The 15543-nt window shown below is 34.2% G+C and overlaps 1 protein-coding gene across 2 annotated transcripts in view; it reads left to right on the forward strand.

Annotated features, from left to right (window-relative positions):
• Nucleotides 1-13543, forward strand: part of LOC129798661 (myosin-I heavy chain) — a 101351-nt gene extending 87808 nt beyond the window's left edge. Inside the window, exons 15-19 of one of the 2 annotated variants that reach the window (XM_055841940.1) lie at nucleotides 3533-5468; nucleotides 5580-5819; nucleotides 5882-6085; nucleotides 11816-12070; nucleotides 12153-13543. In XM_055841940.1, the coding sequence (XP_055697915.1) occupies nucleotides 3533-5468; nucleotides 5580-5819; nucleotides 5882-6085; nucleotides 11816-12049 (2614 nt within the window). In that variant the 3' untranslated portion in view covers nucleotides 12050-12070; nucleotides 12153-13543. Of the gene's footprint in view, nucleotides 1-3532; nucleotides 5469-5579; nucleotides 5820-5881; nucleotides 6086-11815 lie in introns of both variants that reach the window. The other variant, XM_055841931.1, reaches the window with a different exon arrangement.
• The last annotated feature ends 2000 nt before the right edge of the window (nucleotides 13544-15543 follow it).

Genomic DNA, 15543 nt, shown 5'->3' on the forward strand with positions numbered 1-15543 from the left:
TTTTTCCAGACAAACAAAAATGTACGAACAATGTTTGTGAAAAAGCACAAACTATTACAAACTTTTTGGTAGGCTATGCGATATACGAGTATTTTGTAAGTCCTCCAATAGGAATTAACAAACATTTTCGAACAATTTTACGGAATATTTTTTTCCTGTATAGTATTCCAAATCATAAATATTTGAAATAATCTGAAAAATTTCTCTGTTTGTTGTCGAATGTCATTGATTTATCCATTCTATGGTAGTGATAACTTAAGAAAAAATTTATTACTAAATAACTAAAACATTTGTTGTCATTTTGGTCAGTAAAAAAACTAAAATTGATCAGAAATCATTTAACATTACCTAAGAAGGTTCACAACTCCTTAATTTTCAGTTTGATAGCAATATTTCAGTATATTTTTATGAACTGGAAATGAAGTTTTTGCAGTATTACTGAAAAAGAAATTTAACGTAAGAAAAACGCAATTTACATTCAAATAGTTTGAATTCATAATTTAAAAAAGATCCAGTTTTTAATAAAAATTCACTATCAATTCAGTATCAACTCATTACTGCTCAATTACTACTCAACGTGAATACAGGGGGTCCCGGGAATTTGCAAACATATCTATGCATCTTTGATTAGCACTAGGAGCTAATTTGGGAAATCATTTTTAAAATACCGCTAATGTATGTAATTTTTTTTGAGACGGTCAATTTGAAATCAACTTCTTATGAACCGTTGGCGCTGAAAGACCTGCAATATCTTTTGAGGTTAAGAGGTCCGTTTTTGTGCGCAAAGCCTGCTGGACTTTCTGTAAAAGCTAAGACACATTAGAGGGGATTATAACAAAAATCAAGGGAATTTTATCCCAGACACCAACCACCAAATGAAATTTTCCAAAATCCACATTACAGTACGCAGTACAGTACGCAGTACAGTACGCAGTACAGTACGTAGTACGCAGTACAGTACAGTAAAATACAATGGAGTGTATTTGAAAAGACCATCGTTGAAATTGGCTCTCAAAGTACTTTAAAGATAAGATTTTGGTTATTTTTCGTACTCCAATAGCGTCAAAGTATCCTTTAGTGTCTTAGAAATGCTTGTCTGAATTAATTCATACTATTGATGTCGTATTGTCCCACAGCTACACAATAATATTTTGAAATAGTTTAGAAAGTCTGTTGGCCTTTCTATGAAAGCTGAGACACACTTGAGGGTATTATAACAGAAAGCAAGAAGAGTTTATCCCAGACACCAACCGCTAATTGAAATTACAGTAGAGTTCCTCAAATTTGAACATTTGGGGGGTATAGATGACATTTTTTACTCCTCAAATTTGAACAATATTTTCAAAAATGTAACGGAATTCATGTGAAATGAACTTTCCCAAATTTAAGAAAGATAATTTTAGAGAATATATCAGTGTAAATTATTGTGAAAGATATGGAATTTGTTGCGGAAGTTAATATAATACGATAATATTGAGGAAACACCAGAGAAAAATAGTTCTAATTCAGACTCCACGCAAAACTTTCTTCACATAACCTCAAATTTTACATTTTGAACTCAACCGTCGTTCAAATTTGAGGAGTTCAAATTTGAGGAACTCCACTGTAGTGAATACAGTGAAAACGGTGAATACAGTGCGATGGAATGTATTTGAAGAAAATAACTCTCTTTTGAACGAGTCTTCATAGATTATTAATCGAATAGGTCAAATGTTAAAAAGATTCCAGAAAGCATATTTCTCAATCGATTAGGGATAGTTTGGGTGTCTTGGAAAGGTTTCGGAATTCCTGATAAGTTTGAATAGTGATTAGCGATGACGTACAGTCAAGTGTGCTAACCCGGGTGCTACGCTATCTGGATCGTTTATGACTAATCCATTTAAAATAATATTTTTATTTTTATTTCCGTAGTATAGTCACTACAGTGACATAATATAACTCTTCAAGTTTGAGAAAAAGCAAAAATAATATTTTTTATCCATTAAATAAGTCATTTCAATCTTGTGCCAGCTGGGTTCTTCACTAAAAATGATATTTTCGCTAATGATTGATTCTGGTTGATTGAAATCATTTATTGTTTTTCCTTGTGAAAAAAGTATTTTAAATCCAAAGGTTTAATTAAAGGTCACTGAGAAAAAAAGGGTGCGATTAACTTTTTTTCCTCGTAACTTTAACACTTTTTAAGTGTAAAAATATATCAACATTTTTTAATGTTAATTTTACACCTTTTTAAGGGTAAAATTAACATGAAAAAGTGTAACATTAAGCCATAATACACCTTAAAAGCGTAATATTCACACCAATTTCAGATCAATAATGTAGGGTAAAATTAACATTTCCGGAATGTTATTTTAACTTTTTCGGATTTCTCTCAGTAGTGGTGAATTAGCAAAAAGGCGACCCAGTTAGTGCATGCTGACTTATTTCAGTATTATCATTATCTTATAAATTTCCTTTAATATTTTTGATAATTTTTTTATATTATGTTTCTCAATGAAACTGTGGATAATTCTATGGATTTAGAAGAAGTAAAAAAGAATTTCATCAGTTCAAAAACAAGCGTTTAAGTAGCACTCTTCGGAAAACGATCCAGTTTACCCCACCTTACTATAAGTAAATTTTTTTGGTGTTTTAATAATTCTCTCCTGAATCGAAGCATGGACTCTCGCAAACGGGCTCTGTTTAAATCCCAAGAAGTCTCAGGCCTTAATTATTTCAAAAAGACCTCTTGTCGCTGACTTGATTCCACTCACTGTTCATGGACAGATCATTCCAATTGTTGAGCGTGCTCGCAATTTGGGGTTGATTTTCAACTATTCCCTCTCTTGGTGTGACCATATTTCTCACATCAACCAAAGAGTTTATTGCATGCTAAGGACTCTGCGGCGCTTTCGTGAGGTAACCCCACAGAATACTCACCTTATGCTCGTGAGAGCACTACTACTGCCCATTATCATATATGGAGCAGAACTTTTTTTTGATGCCGACTGTGAAACAATCAGGAGGCTTTCTGTGACGTTCCACAACTGTGTCCGGTATGTTTGTGCTCTACGTGCTCATGATCACATTTCATGGTATCGAAACATTCTGGTTGGTTGTGATCTGCCTTCCCTCCTCCGTCTGAGAGCTGTGTTATTTCTGTTCCGTCTGATTACTTCTCGGAGACCGCGATACTTAGCCTCGCTCCTGGCTTTGGGGGCTTCGTCCAGGCAGCGGAGACTCTTGATTCCGAGAGCTCACTCGAGCCAGCTTTCGCGTACTCAGGGGTGTTGTTATTTACAACTTCCTTCCACCGCGTGCTATGACGTCGCAGACCGGCATTCCTAGTGCCTTTCAGTTGGGGTAGAGTGTTTTCTTTGTTTTTTTCTCTTTCTCTTCTCTATTTAAATTTTCTGTCGTAATCTATTTTCATTTTTTTCTTTTTCTTGTACTTTTTTCCTATCTAATCAGACATTGTAAGAGGGACGAACCCTAATTATGTTTGATTTAAAACAAATAAATAAATAAATTCAAATAAAAATATTTTTTGCAGAAAACAAACAAAAATCAATACAACCAACTCAACACTTCGGAGAAATGCTGCTACTCTGGGTTCGGGTGAGAATCGTTTTGTCTTCAAGAAGCGCCTCTTCAAGTCCACCAGGGAACTTTCGCAGGATCCCATTGAAGTGAATATGCTGTATGCTCAGGCAGTTTATAGTGTTGTGAAGTGTGATGATTTTCCGGTGAGTGAAAAAGTAGCCCTTCAATTGGCAGGATTGCAGGCACAAGTAGCCCTCGGTGATCCGTCTAGTCAACCCAAACCGGAGTATTATACCGATGTGGCTAGCTATTTGCCAGATAGAATTTCAAAGACGCGAGAAGAGCACTTCTGGGTGCCAATTTTGGCTCAAGCTCATCGTCAGTATGGAGCTGGAAGGACTGAATTGACAGCAAAAGTTCTCTATTTGTCCTGTGTCATGCAGTATCCACTGTATGGGACAACAATGTTCCCAGTTACGTATCGAGGATACTGGAGTTATGGGAATAATTTGATTTTGGGGGTGAACTGTGAGGGATTGATATTGATAAAGCCAGATGATAAGTTTGTTCTGTATGAATTTCGGTATCACGATGTGGAATCAATTATGTTGGATCCCAGTGATTCTTTTATTACCATCTCACTAAATCGCTTGACAAATGGCTCAACAGATCAACAGAGGTGTTTTGTCTTTGAGACTGTGCAAAAGAATGAAATTGGTTCACTTATTGTTTCGTACTTTCCGGCTCTGTCCAATTGGATAACGGAAAATGAGGTCCCGGTGAGGAAACAGAAGGGAATTACTAATGAAGATCGTGTGAGATTGCATCACAATGTTGTGGTTTGTCGGAGGCATTTGGTGGATGCGGAATTACTGAGGAAACCTCAGGATTCCAGTGGGGGATTTCTCAGAAATACCCTGAGACGTTTGTCTAAGCACCGACTGGAGAAATTGCGTGCTGAACATGGGAATGCTGTGCAGGATCATGGGGAAACTTATAAGGGTTTTCCACATGCCTATTGGGCTTTCAGTCGACAACCGTTGCCACAGAGTTTGAGTAAATTGCCTGATGCTGAGGAACAAGCAATGTTGCAGATTTTCCAGGCTATTCTCACGTATGCTGGCCTTGGACAGAGTGGAGAAACGATTCAGAGGGCTGAAGATGAACACATTACGCTCATTCAGTCTATCATGGAGAGGTGCATGAGGAAGGAATCTCTGCTCAATGAATTGTACTTGCAATTGGTGAAACAGACAACAGATCATCCAGATCCTAATTCAAGAGTCAATCTGCGACATTGGGCACTCCTATCACTGGCATGTAGTGTAATTCTGCCACCGCAGAAGGTTGTCCGGAAGTATCTGATTGCTCATCTCAAACGCTGTTCGTCAGATTACATCACGGAGGAGGGGAAATATGCACGTTTTGCAGAGAAATGCTTTTTCAAGACTCAAGGCACCCGACGACGACAATGGCCACCGAGCCGTGAAGAGATTGTCTGCACAATTAACCGTCGTCCAATCTATGCAAGATTCCACTTTATGGATGGCCAGTATCATTCAGTGGAATTCCATCCGAGTTCCACGGCGCGTGAAGTGATGGAGTTGGTGAAGAAGAAAATTGGTCTGCAGGAAAATGCTCAGGGATATGCCATCTATGAAGTTCTAGGTGCTTCAGATCGTAGTTTGCTGCCGGATGAGAAGGTTTCAGATGTGATGTCCAAGTGGGAAAAATACCGAACAGCAGCAGCTCAAGCTATTCAGCAAAATCAATCGTCAAATTTGGCTCCGGCATGTCGACGACAGCATCATTTGTTCCTGTTTAAGAAACATCTCTTCCTCAATCATTACATGAATTTGGAGGACCCAGTGGAGAAGGAATTGCTCTACCATCAAGTACTCCATGGATTGCGAACTGATCGATTTCCCATTTCTGAAATGGAAGCGGTAAGTTTTGATTTTTCAAAGTTCATTTATTTCCTGTGGCCACCGTTGCAACTTTTAGCTGCTTCTTTCTCTTCGATCAAAAAAAAAATCTTTTCAATCAATCTTTTTCAGATCATGCTGACTGCACTCCAGGCTCAGCTGGAGTTGCGAGACTGTGGCGAAGTACTAAATGACTACCGTGCCATAGCTGGACACTGCCTCCCGCCGCGTTATGTGCCGAATATTCCACATGAAGCCGTGGCGATGCACCATCAGAGTCTCAAAGGAATGACACCAGCCGAAGCTAAGAAAGCCTTCCTCAATCTCATCCAGAGTTGGCCACTTCATAAGGCTACAATATTTGATGTGATGGTGAGTAGTAAGAGGGCTGCAAGAGACTCTGTTCAAAACTGATAATGTTTCTTGTCTTACAGCAATCTTTCACATCGAATTGGCCAAGAGTTCTCTGGCTGGCTGTCGATCAGAATGGAATTCATCTGTTGGAGCATCGATCACGGAATACACTCTGTACTTATGAATACACATCGATTCTCTCGTACTCGCCAAACATGAATTGTCTCATGATCATCACGGGATCGGACAAGAAACAATCCAAAGTTATCCTCACTACTGCACAGGTAAGAATTTATTATTCGTTTTTTACTGCTCCAATTCCACAGATTGTCCGTCTGTCCGTCCGGTTGTCGCTAGCTCTAGAGGCCAAACGGTTAGAGATCGCGGCTTGGAGCCTACAGCGGTCTTCAGACTAAGAGACTTAGCCCAATTCCCGAAAGCCTCAAAATCTTAAATAGTCAGCAATTTTATTCCTTTTTTATAGCCTAATAGGGTAAAGTGGTACAAGTTGGACAGTGGTACAAGTTGGACAATGCAATGGTACAATTTGGACAGGACTTTTTGTCTTGATAAATTTAGTACTTCATTTTTATTTGTATATTTTTAATGCTTTAGTTTTATAACTTGGTTCCTTATGCTTAAAAACAAATTGTGTACTGTAGGGTGAATGGTGGAAAGCGAGACACTTAAGAAAAAAATCAATTTCAAATGCATTTTTAAACTGAATAAATAATTATTTTTTACCATTTTTTTTTGTATCATGGGATTCTTTGACAAATATTTTAACAGAATCTTAACAGTTGTTATTAAATATTGCAACCGAATACTCGGAGAATTCACGGAAATTAAAAAATAACACATTTTGAAAAGATGGACAAAAACTTTTGGAAAGTTGGACATAGCGATATTAATGACAACATATCATACAAAATATGTAGAAAATCAAATGTTGAGGGTTTTCTGCGTATACTTGCACATTTGATGGTTATGCTAATCCCTCCTTTATGTCCGGGTAACAGTTGAGGAACGCTAATTACCAAGAACTTCCTGGGTGTCCAACCAAAAAGAGGATCTGTAAATTTCACAGACGCCTCGTGCTGTCCAGCAGTTATAGTTTTAAAGCGGATGCAATTTTTAGCACATTTCAATTCCCCATCCGCCCAAATCCTTTTCCATTTGCTTTGGGAGTTCTGTAGAGGCTCCTCTTTGTCTTTCTCCAGGAGTTTTTGCGATATTTACTATCCATTCTGTAAAAAAAGTGGTCTTCGGAATCTGGAAATCTTTGCAGCCTTTTCCAGGAGATTTCCTCCTTATCAGCTGCTAACTGTTGTTGCAACTATTTCTCCGAATACTTAAGGACCTTTTTCGTCCTTGTTAAAATGATTTCACTGCACAAAACCACCAAATTCATTGACAAAATCAACTTATCCTTTTTAAATATAATATTTCACAAATATTTTTTATTCACCTTTTAAATGGATGTATGTCCTTCGATTTTCACTACGGACTTAATAATATTTGACAAATTATACCGAAAAATAAACAAAACACTTTAACCTTTTAATGACGAGACGCTTTTTTCGGACTGAAAATCAACAATAAAAATTAAACTGAGAAACATAATCAATGATAAGTGTTACATCTAACTTTGGAAAGTCCAACAGAGTCTGATTTGGTGTATTTTGTGCTTCTATAAACGATAAGGACAAAAATAGCCCAAAAATTGAAGTAATTTTTCTGACAATACCAATGAATAATATTTTTCGCTTTAATGAAAAATATTACGTAATGAGTATTGTAGTTTTTATTGCCAAAAGGGTTTGGCTTAAAAAAAATTGGAAGTATAAAAAATAAATAAAATAAATTATGAATTTGAGAATTTAAAAATTCACCATTTTTTAGCTTAAATATTTACTACATAGCAAATAGCTAGAGACTTGCAAAAAATATTCTATATTCCTTCAACCTTCAACTTTACAATTATGTACATACATAAGAAAAAAATAACTTTAGGTAGTCAGGAAAAATTATTTTCTTTATGGGACACCGGTGATCCAATCGTCCTTAAAGGGTTAATATTTTCCTAGCAACTTCCATAAAAAACAGAGAAAATGAAAACTACCGTGTCCAGGTTATGAATATCACGCGGTAATACATTTTTTAAATTCTTCTTGCAAGTCACTCTTTGATTGTTTTAAAACGATTTTTGCATTTTTAACTTCTCGAATAATCATAAAATTAGGTTTAATAATCTTTTTATCAAAAATTGAAATATTTAATTGATTTATTATCAAGTTATTAAGGATGTGTCTCACATTCCACACTGCTTTGTCCAACTTTCCAAACTGTCTTGCTTTAGGCGAATGACCTTATTTATCAAGAAAAAAACCATGTCGAACTTGTACCGGGGAATTGTCCAACTTGTAACACTAATTCCAAATTATACACTTTACCCTAAGTCATTTATTTTTAATAATCTTATTCTCAGGTAGATTTTTCCAAAAAATCGTGAGTGATAAAAAATTTAGTGCAGTTAAGCCATATGGCTAAGCCGTAGGTCTGAAGCCCGTATAAGGGTGACTCCCTCCCATAAGTCGACGCGTCATGCAATGTTTTTCATTTTAGTATATGTTTTAGAGATTACCCAGGCGGACAATTGACCATGTGTGAAAATACCGTTAAATCATTCCTAATAACGGTTTTTCAATGTCAAAGGTTAAAAAAGGCTCTAGAGAGCGCTTTTATCAGGTTTTTGGGGCTAGGTTTGGGCTCGTCGGAAAGGTCTTGAAATTTCCGACAAAACTGAACCGGTTCCAATCTAATTTTTATTCGAAATTCAATTAAATTAGTCCTAAGTTATTTAGGGCAATGTTTTGAGTGATTTATAAATCCGTTCAAATCGATTTTGAATTGGTAATGAACCGGTTAGGAACCGATAAGTAATTTTTGTGCTAAAATCAATTTTATTACTCTCGAAATTTTGTGGGATCTTTCGAGTGATTTACAAATCGGTTTAAATGAGTTGAGAACCAGTAAACGGAAAATTATGTGAGAGTATTTTTAAGGGACAGCATCTATGTCACAAGTTCGAGAACTTCGCAAAGTCTGGGACGGTTTGCCACCTTTTTTTTTTAGTTACAAAACGAATGGTGGTACACTGAGTGAGAGAAATCCGCAAAAGTTAAAATAACATTCTGGAAATATTAATTTTACCTTGCATTATTGATCCGAAATCGGTGTAAATATTACCCTTTTTAGGTGTATTAGGGGTTAAAGTTACCTTTTCTCATGTTAATTTTACACTTAAAAAGGTGTAAGATCAACATTAAAAAATATTGATATGTTTTTACACTTAAAAAGTGTTAAGGTTACGAAGAAAAGAAGTTAATCGCACCCTCTTTTTTTTTCTCAGTGTATAAACAGAAATCCACCGATTTATTTATTTATTAATTAACCCTTTAATATGGACGATTGGGTCACCGGTAACCTAAAAATTAAATTGTTCCTACGGTCATCTAAAATCAAGGGGTAGATAACTGTGTCTCTCACGGTTCATTCGAGTGCAGATCTGTCGATTTCTTCTAAAAATGGTACTGATCTGCTGGTCTCGTGTCTGGCGATTTTAAGCTCCAGATTGGCACTATATTGCCGATCGTCGCTCACGGTTCACTTTGAGAGCGACAAAAATCATGTTTTGTTCTAGGGCAGAAAAAATGAGTTTTTTCTTATGTTCATGTTTTGGCTCTCTCGTTCTTAAAGGCTTAGTCAGCAAACCTATCCACAAACACAGAAAATTACGTCCCTAAGGGCCTTGACAGACCTGGGGATTAGCCGAGAGACGGCTTAGCATGATTATATTAGAAATAATGGTCAAACTACATTTCCGACATTTTCCACTTAGTCGTCTCTCGGCTTAAGTCGTAAGTGTGTCTAGGGCATAAGACTTGTTAAATAAATCAAAAGGTTTTCTCTATCAACCGCCAGAGGAGAGAACTAACGCTGAGAAAAAATTGAGAGGTTTCTAAATTTAAAGAATTTTGAATATTTTGAGGCACCCAAAAGATTGTTATTTATATTTATATTTTTAGCTGAGATTCTTTACATTTTTCACTGTGATATTGAAAACTTTTCATTTTGTGTCAGGAAGTATAGAGCAATATCGAAATATTATATACGAAAGATTCGAAAATATTCATGACTTAAAATTGAAAGAAATAATTGAATATTTCAATACATAAATTTTTGCTCCAAAAAGAGATTGGAAAAAATTAATAAGCGGAAATGAAATGAAAATTTACTGTAATAATAATATTTAAAAATGAAAATTGACTATTATGTGTCGAATTTGCTCTACCTTTTTTTTTTAAATCTTTGGAAAAATAATTACCTCATAGAGCCCTTTTTTTACATGAGTAAAAAAATGATTTTTTTAAAGTGGTTCATTTAAAATCTTTTACTGGATTTCAAATGAAAGTTAAAATGTTGTAATTTATCAACTATTAATATTTTTCCTACTTAATTTAACGATCATAAGAATAATAAGTGTATCAAGTTCCTCTTGAGGAGAATGTTTATGAATCAAAAATAGATTAGTTAATAAAATGTCAAATTCTGTGCATATATGAACACTTATTATTGACCTGCTTATGCAATCGGTTGGTGTGGGCTCCAGGCTCTGGAGATTAAAAACTCGAAAATCGGTTTTGAAGGTCAAAGAAAAAAGTCTTTTTACTTCTCGTTTCGTCCGTATGGTTGCTGAAATACGTCCGGAAAATGAATTTCGAAGTGTCGTGAGCGTCTGTCTTAATTTATTTGTAATAAGGAAAGACAAATCAGTAAATTTTTACCAGCTACATAAGAATTTCTAGAAATTACATTGTGTTGATCCTAAAATTTTCCTAAACATAAGGGAAGATTTTCATGACTCGCATACACCCTAGCTTCGAATACTTCATATTTTTTTATTCTATATTCTTTTAATGAATGTGATTTATCTCTGGTATTTTAATCGCTAGTCTTAAATCTTAAAAAATATGAAGTGCTCGAAACCAAAGTGAGTGTGAACCCTAAAAGCCTTTCCCTAATACGAACTTCAGGCCTAAGTTAAGCCATATGGCTTAACTTATCTAATTCTTAACAGTCAGGTATTTTTTGAAAATTTTGACTTAAGATTGGATGATCAAAAGTAAATGACCTATTGGATTCTGACAAATTAAGAAAATTGTTTGCTATTTAGGATTTTAGGATCATAAGAAACTGGGTTAAACATTTAGTCTGAAGACCGCTTAAGACTTTTTTTGGGACAGAATTGGTAACGTTTTGGATAAATAACTTAAAATAGGTCACGTTCCCATTAAAGTTTTATGATTTCTGTCAAGTATTTTATGGATCTTTATCTTATCATTTTTTTCTCTATTACTGGAATTATTAATATTGAACTTAGGAATTAAAGTCTGCAATAATTTAGTCAATATTTTTGTTCGTTTTTTCGATAAACAATAAATATAGTGACACAAACCACGATATATACTTTTCTCTGGAAATTTGTCAATACAGTAGACTCTCTCTCAAATAGGCATTTGGGGCAAAATGTCATCCGGTTTATCGAGAGATTTGGGCGTCAAAGCCTTTGTAAATTCCACAAAAAGCGCTCAATTATAAAGAATCACGATAAAATAGGAAGAACTACAGCGAATTTGAGCAAATTAGCTTCATAATTGAACGTGAAAATTATCAACAAAATTTTTGGCCCGATTGAAAAAGAGCCGATTGAGCGAGAGTCTACTGTACTTCCATTCTAAAATATTTAAATCTTATACCAGAATATCAAATATGTCAATTTGATTCCGATTATAGCACCTCAAATCTGAACTAAAGCTAATTCGAAAACTTTTCACTCAAAACAAAATTAGATTGATTTGTAGCGTCCTCATAAGGGGCTTAATTGATAAGAAAGTCTATTTAAAGTACTTTTTTTAATCGTTAAAATCCGGTATTTTCAATATTTTTTTTAGGCCTTCCAGATAGCGAATCTGATCAGGGAATACACTGAAGTGCTCCAGGCGACAATGGAGGAGGCCCTAAAGGACGGTGGTCATGTTATTCAGCCCATGAATTCCCATCCACAGCAGATGGCTCCAAAAGGGGCTGGAGATGTGAGAAAGACTGCAGCTGGGACGCGACCTCAATCAATGTTACTGAGAAATTCAGCAGCTGCAGTAACTCTTGTGGCTCCACAGCCCAGCTAAATGAGGCCACCACGTAAGAAGGTTTGAAAAAGAGAAAAAAATGCAAAAATTTATCCAAAAAAATATTGAAAATTATTGCTGCTAAATTAATCTCCATATTTAGATAGAAATGTTTGTTGATCGACTGTCTCCCAATCGATTCTTCTGACGTCTAAAAACAGTGAGGAGAACATTATTACAGGTTGATAGTTGTTAAAATGATAAAGAGAAAAAAAAACAAGTAAAAGGAACAAGTATCTTTATAGAAATCGATTTTACCAATTGAATATCGCGTTGCACAATAATTTTATGAATATTAATGAGAAAAAATAGGTATTCCATTTTATACTCTCTTTTTTGTCACAAAGGGAAATTTCTTTTTTACTCGAAGAACGAAAACAATTTTATTACTCAAGAAACTTTCCACAATTAATTGTGCTTTTTCAGGAAATTTTTTTTACTACATCATTTTACGCAAAACAAATTTACCCTTAAAAGAAAATACTCCTAAATTGATAAAGAAAAAAAGGTAGATGAGAAAAATAAAATTATAATTGTTATCATACCGTTCTATTGCGGTTATGCGTTGCTAAGTCAGATAAATCTAAAAAAAAATAAATACAGCAAGAGTTTTTAATTGTGCGCTGAGAGAAATTTTATAATTTTTGTACATAAACTTACAAATTTTAGTGAGCAAAGAAAACTTCCGTTGGTATTTGTGGAAAGAAAACAAAAAAAAACTATTTAGAGGAACAATCATAAAATAAACTTTTCTCTCTATTCACACAAAAAAATGAGCAATGGTATCAACACTATTGATAAGAAATATTTCATTAAAAAGCAAACAAAAAAAATGATAATTACTCGCAAAATATTTTATGAGACAGAGAAAATTTCCAGAAAAAAAGTGTATAAAAATATTTATTTTAGTGATTCGATTTTGAATGACTTTTTGGAAAAGGTAAAATATTTTAGATAGCTAAATTGTATTTAATCTCTCAAGAGAAAATCAGTTTTATTTCTGACTTTTATATTTTGCAATTTGAGCAATATTTTCTTGACCTTTTTCTTTCACCATCAGTAAATTAAATACGAAATACATTCAATGCAAAATAAAAACGAAATGCCCTAAAAAGGAATCAAAAGTGGGACTCAGGCCATTTGTTTTCAATAGGAAAGAAGAAAAAAATGTGCGAAAATTCTGGAGAAAAACTCCAAAATAAACCGAGAAATAATGTCTTCAATGTGAGAAACAATAAGATTTTGAAGAAAATTGTGTACCAAATTTTATTGTCACTACCAAATTTAGATGAATTTTTAATGATTTTTTTTGTAATCTTTTGTATAAATAATTTATTTTGTATTTTCTATCTTCAATTGATGCCCTGTAATTTTAATTATTTCCAATTTTGCGTCATTTGGCGCGAGTGTATTTAACAATTATACAAGAAAACATATTTAGAGAGATATTGTAAATTTAGTATTTAAAAAAATAAAAATTATTGTATCTACAAATATTTTTGATGGTTTTTATTGATCTGTTTGTGGTTGCAGATTGATTATTTATAGAAACAAAATAGTTGATCCAGGTAAGAGATGGCGCTGTAAGTAGTATACTTATTATGTTCGTTATTTATTACTAAGTGCGTAAGAGCGCAGGAGAGACTGGGGCAATTAGGCAGGAAAGAACAATGTCATTCCGTATGATTTGTGAAAAAGTTTTTACATAAGCTTAAAAGCTTGAATTAAATAATTTTTTATTATGCTGAAAATAATTGTTTTTGCTATAAGGCGTCGATAAAACTAGCACGCAATTAATGTGAAACGATTGAGATATTGCGTAAAACGGTCTTCACCGTGTTAGCCGCTTAAGTGTTCAAACCTCGCAATACTTCAGCATAAAATGCTCTAACTTTTAATGTAGTGGAACTCGCACTCGCACTGGCGAAATATAAAACGATTGAAATTGCGCTGATACAGATCATGTACAAAACAGTTCTGATTAAGCTTAAAACAAGAAACCACTCAATCATAAAATGGTTAATATTGCGCTTAAAAACACACACAACTGAATCAAAAAACGGTTAAGATTGCGCTTAAAACCACGCACAACTCCATCATAAAACGGGAAATGCGCTTAAAATCACGCACAGCTCAATCATAAAACGGTAAATGCGCTTAAAAATATGCACATCACAATCATAAAACGATTAAGATTGTGTTTAAAAAAACGCATTCTTAACCGTTTCATAACTGAACTGTGCGTGTTTTTAAGCGCAATCTCAAACGTTTTATGATTTTGCTGTGCGTGATTTTAAACGCAATCTTAACCGGTTTACGATTGAGCAATCTTAAGTGTTTTATGATTGAGCTGTGCGTAATTTTAGGCGCATTCTTATCCGTTTATGATTCAGCTGTGCGTAATTTTAAGCGCAACATTAGCCGTTTTACGATTGAGCTGTGCGCGATTTTAAGCGCATTTACCGTTTTATGATTGACTTGTGCGTGATTTTAAGCGCATTTACCGTTTTAAGAAGGAAATATAATTTTGGGGTAGAAGTCTTGTCGTGGTAGACTTAACCCTCTAACGGGTAAGACCGCCTCCAGGCGGTCTACACAAAAATCACATTTACAGCGACAATAAAGGTTTTATTTATTTAAAAGTGCTATAGTGTCCTCGGTAATAATCTTATAAACATCTCTTGAAAGTTTGAACTCATTTTCACTCTTCGTTTTGTTGCTATTCCCAGTTTTGTGTGACAGGTCAGAGAAAAAGCAACAAAATATATTCGTGCAAAATAATTCATTTAAAATTTCCATAAAAATACAGATTTAAAGTTATCTGACTAAAATAAATTTATTTTTTACTGAAAGATTATGTCATTCTACTTTGTATATTTTATTTAAAAAATTTGAAAAAAACTAAAAATGTGAATTTTAGAAGCAAAAAGAGTTTCAAAAACCTAGAGCCTAAACTAAAAGAGATAATGAAGAATGGATGGTTTTTTCGACTTTATTGGATCATAATTATCCTAGAAAACATTGTTTTATAACTTTTTTTTCGTATATTAAAGAAAACACCGTTAGAGGGTTAAAAATAATTTATAAATTTTAAAATATTAAATTGTAAAATATTTTATAATTTAAAAATGTATGCCTGTAACGGTGCTAGGATTTTCACAATTTAATTTTAAATTCAATTGAGCTAATTGAGCATTATAAGATTTTTAGAATTTACTTGAAAATTCTCACAGCCAGGACATTTTGCAAGAAATTTGCTCAATTTTAAATAGTATCGCGAGATTTTTTATTGTAAATGACTCCCGGAAAATGTGTGATAGTACTTAAAATGTCTTATAAGTCACTTATCTGTTATCCAGAAGGATCCCCAAAAAAGCCATAAGAAAGGATTGTAGGCAAGGGGGCTCATGAAGAGACTCTCATACAGTCTTGTTGAAAATCTGTATTAAGTCATCCTGCGATTTCTTGATACAACAATTTCCTTCGAATTGCTT

This window comes from Phlebotomus papatasi, chromosome 1 (genome assembly GCF_024763615.1).
Source record: "Phlebotomus papatasi isolate M1 chromosome 1, Ppap_2.1, whole genome shotgun sequence".
Lineage (NCBI taxonomy): Eukaryota > Metazoa > Arthropoda > Insecta > Diptera > Psychodidae > Phlebotomus > Phlebotomus papatasi.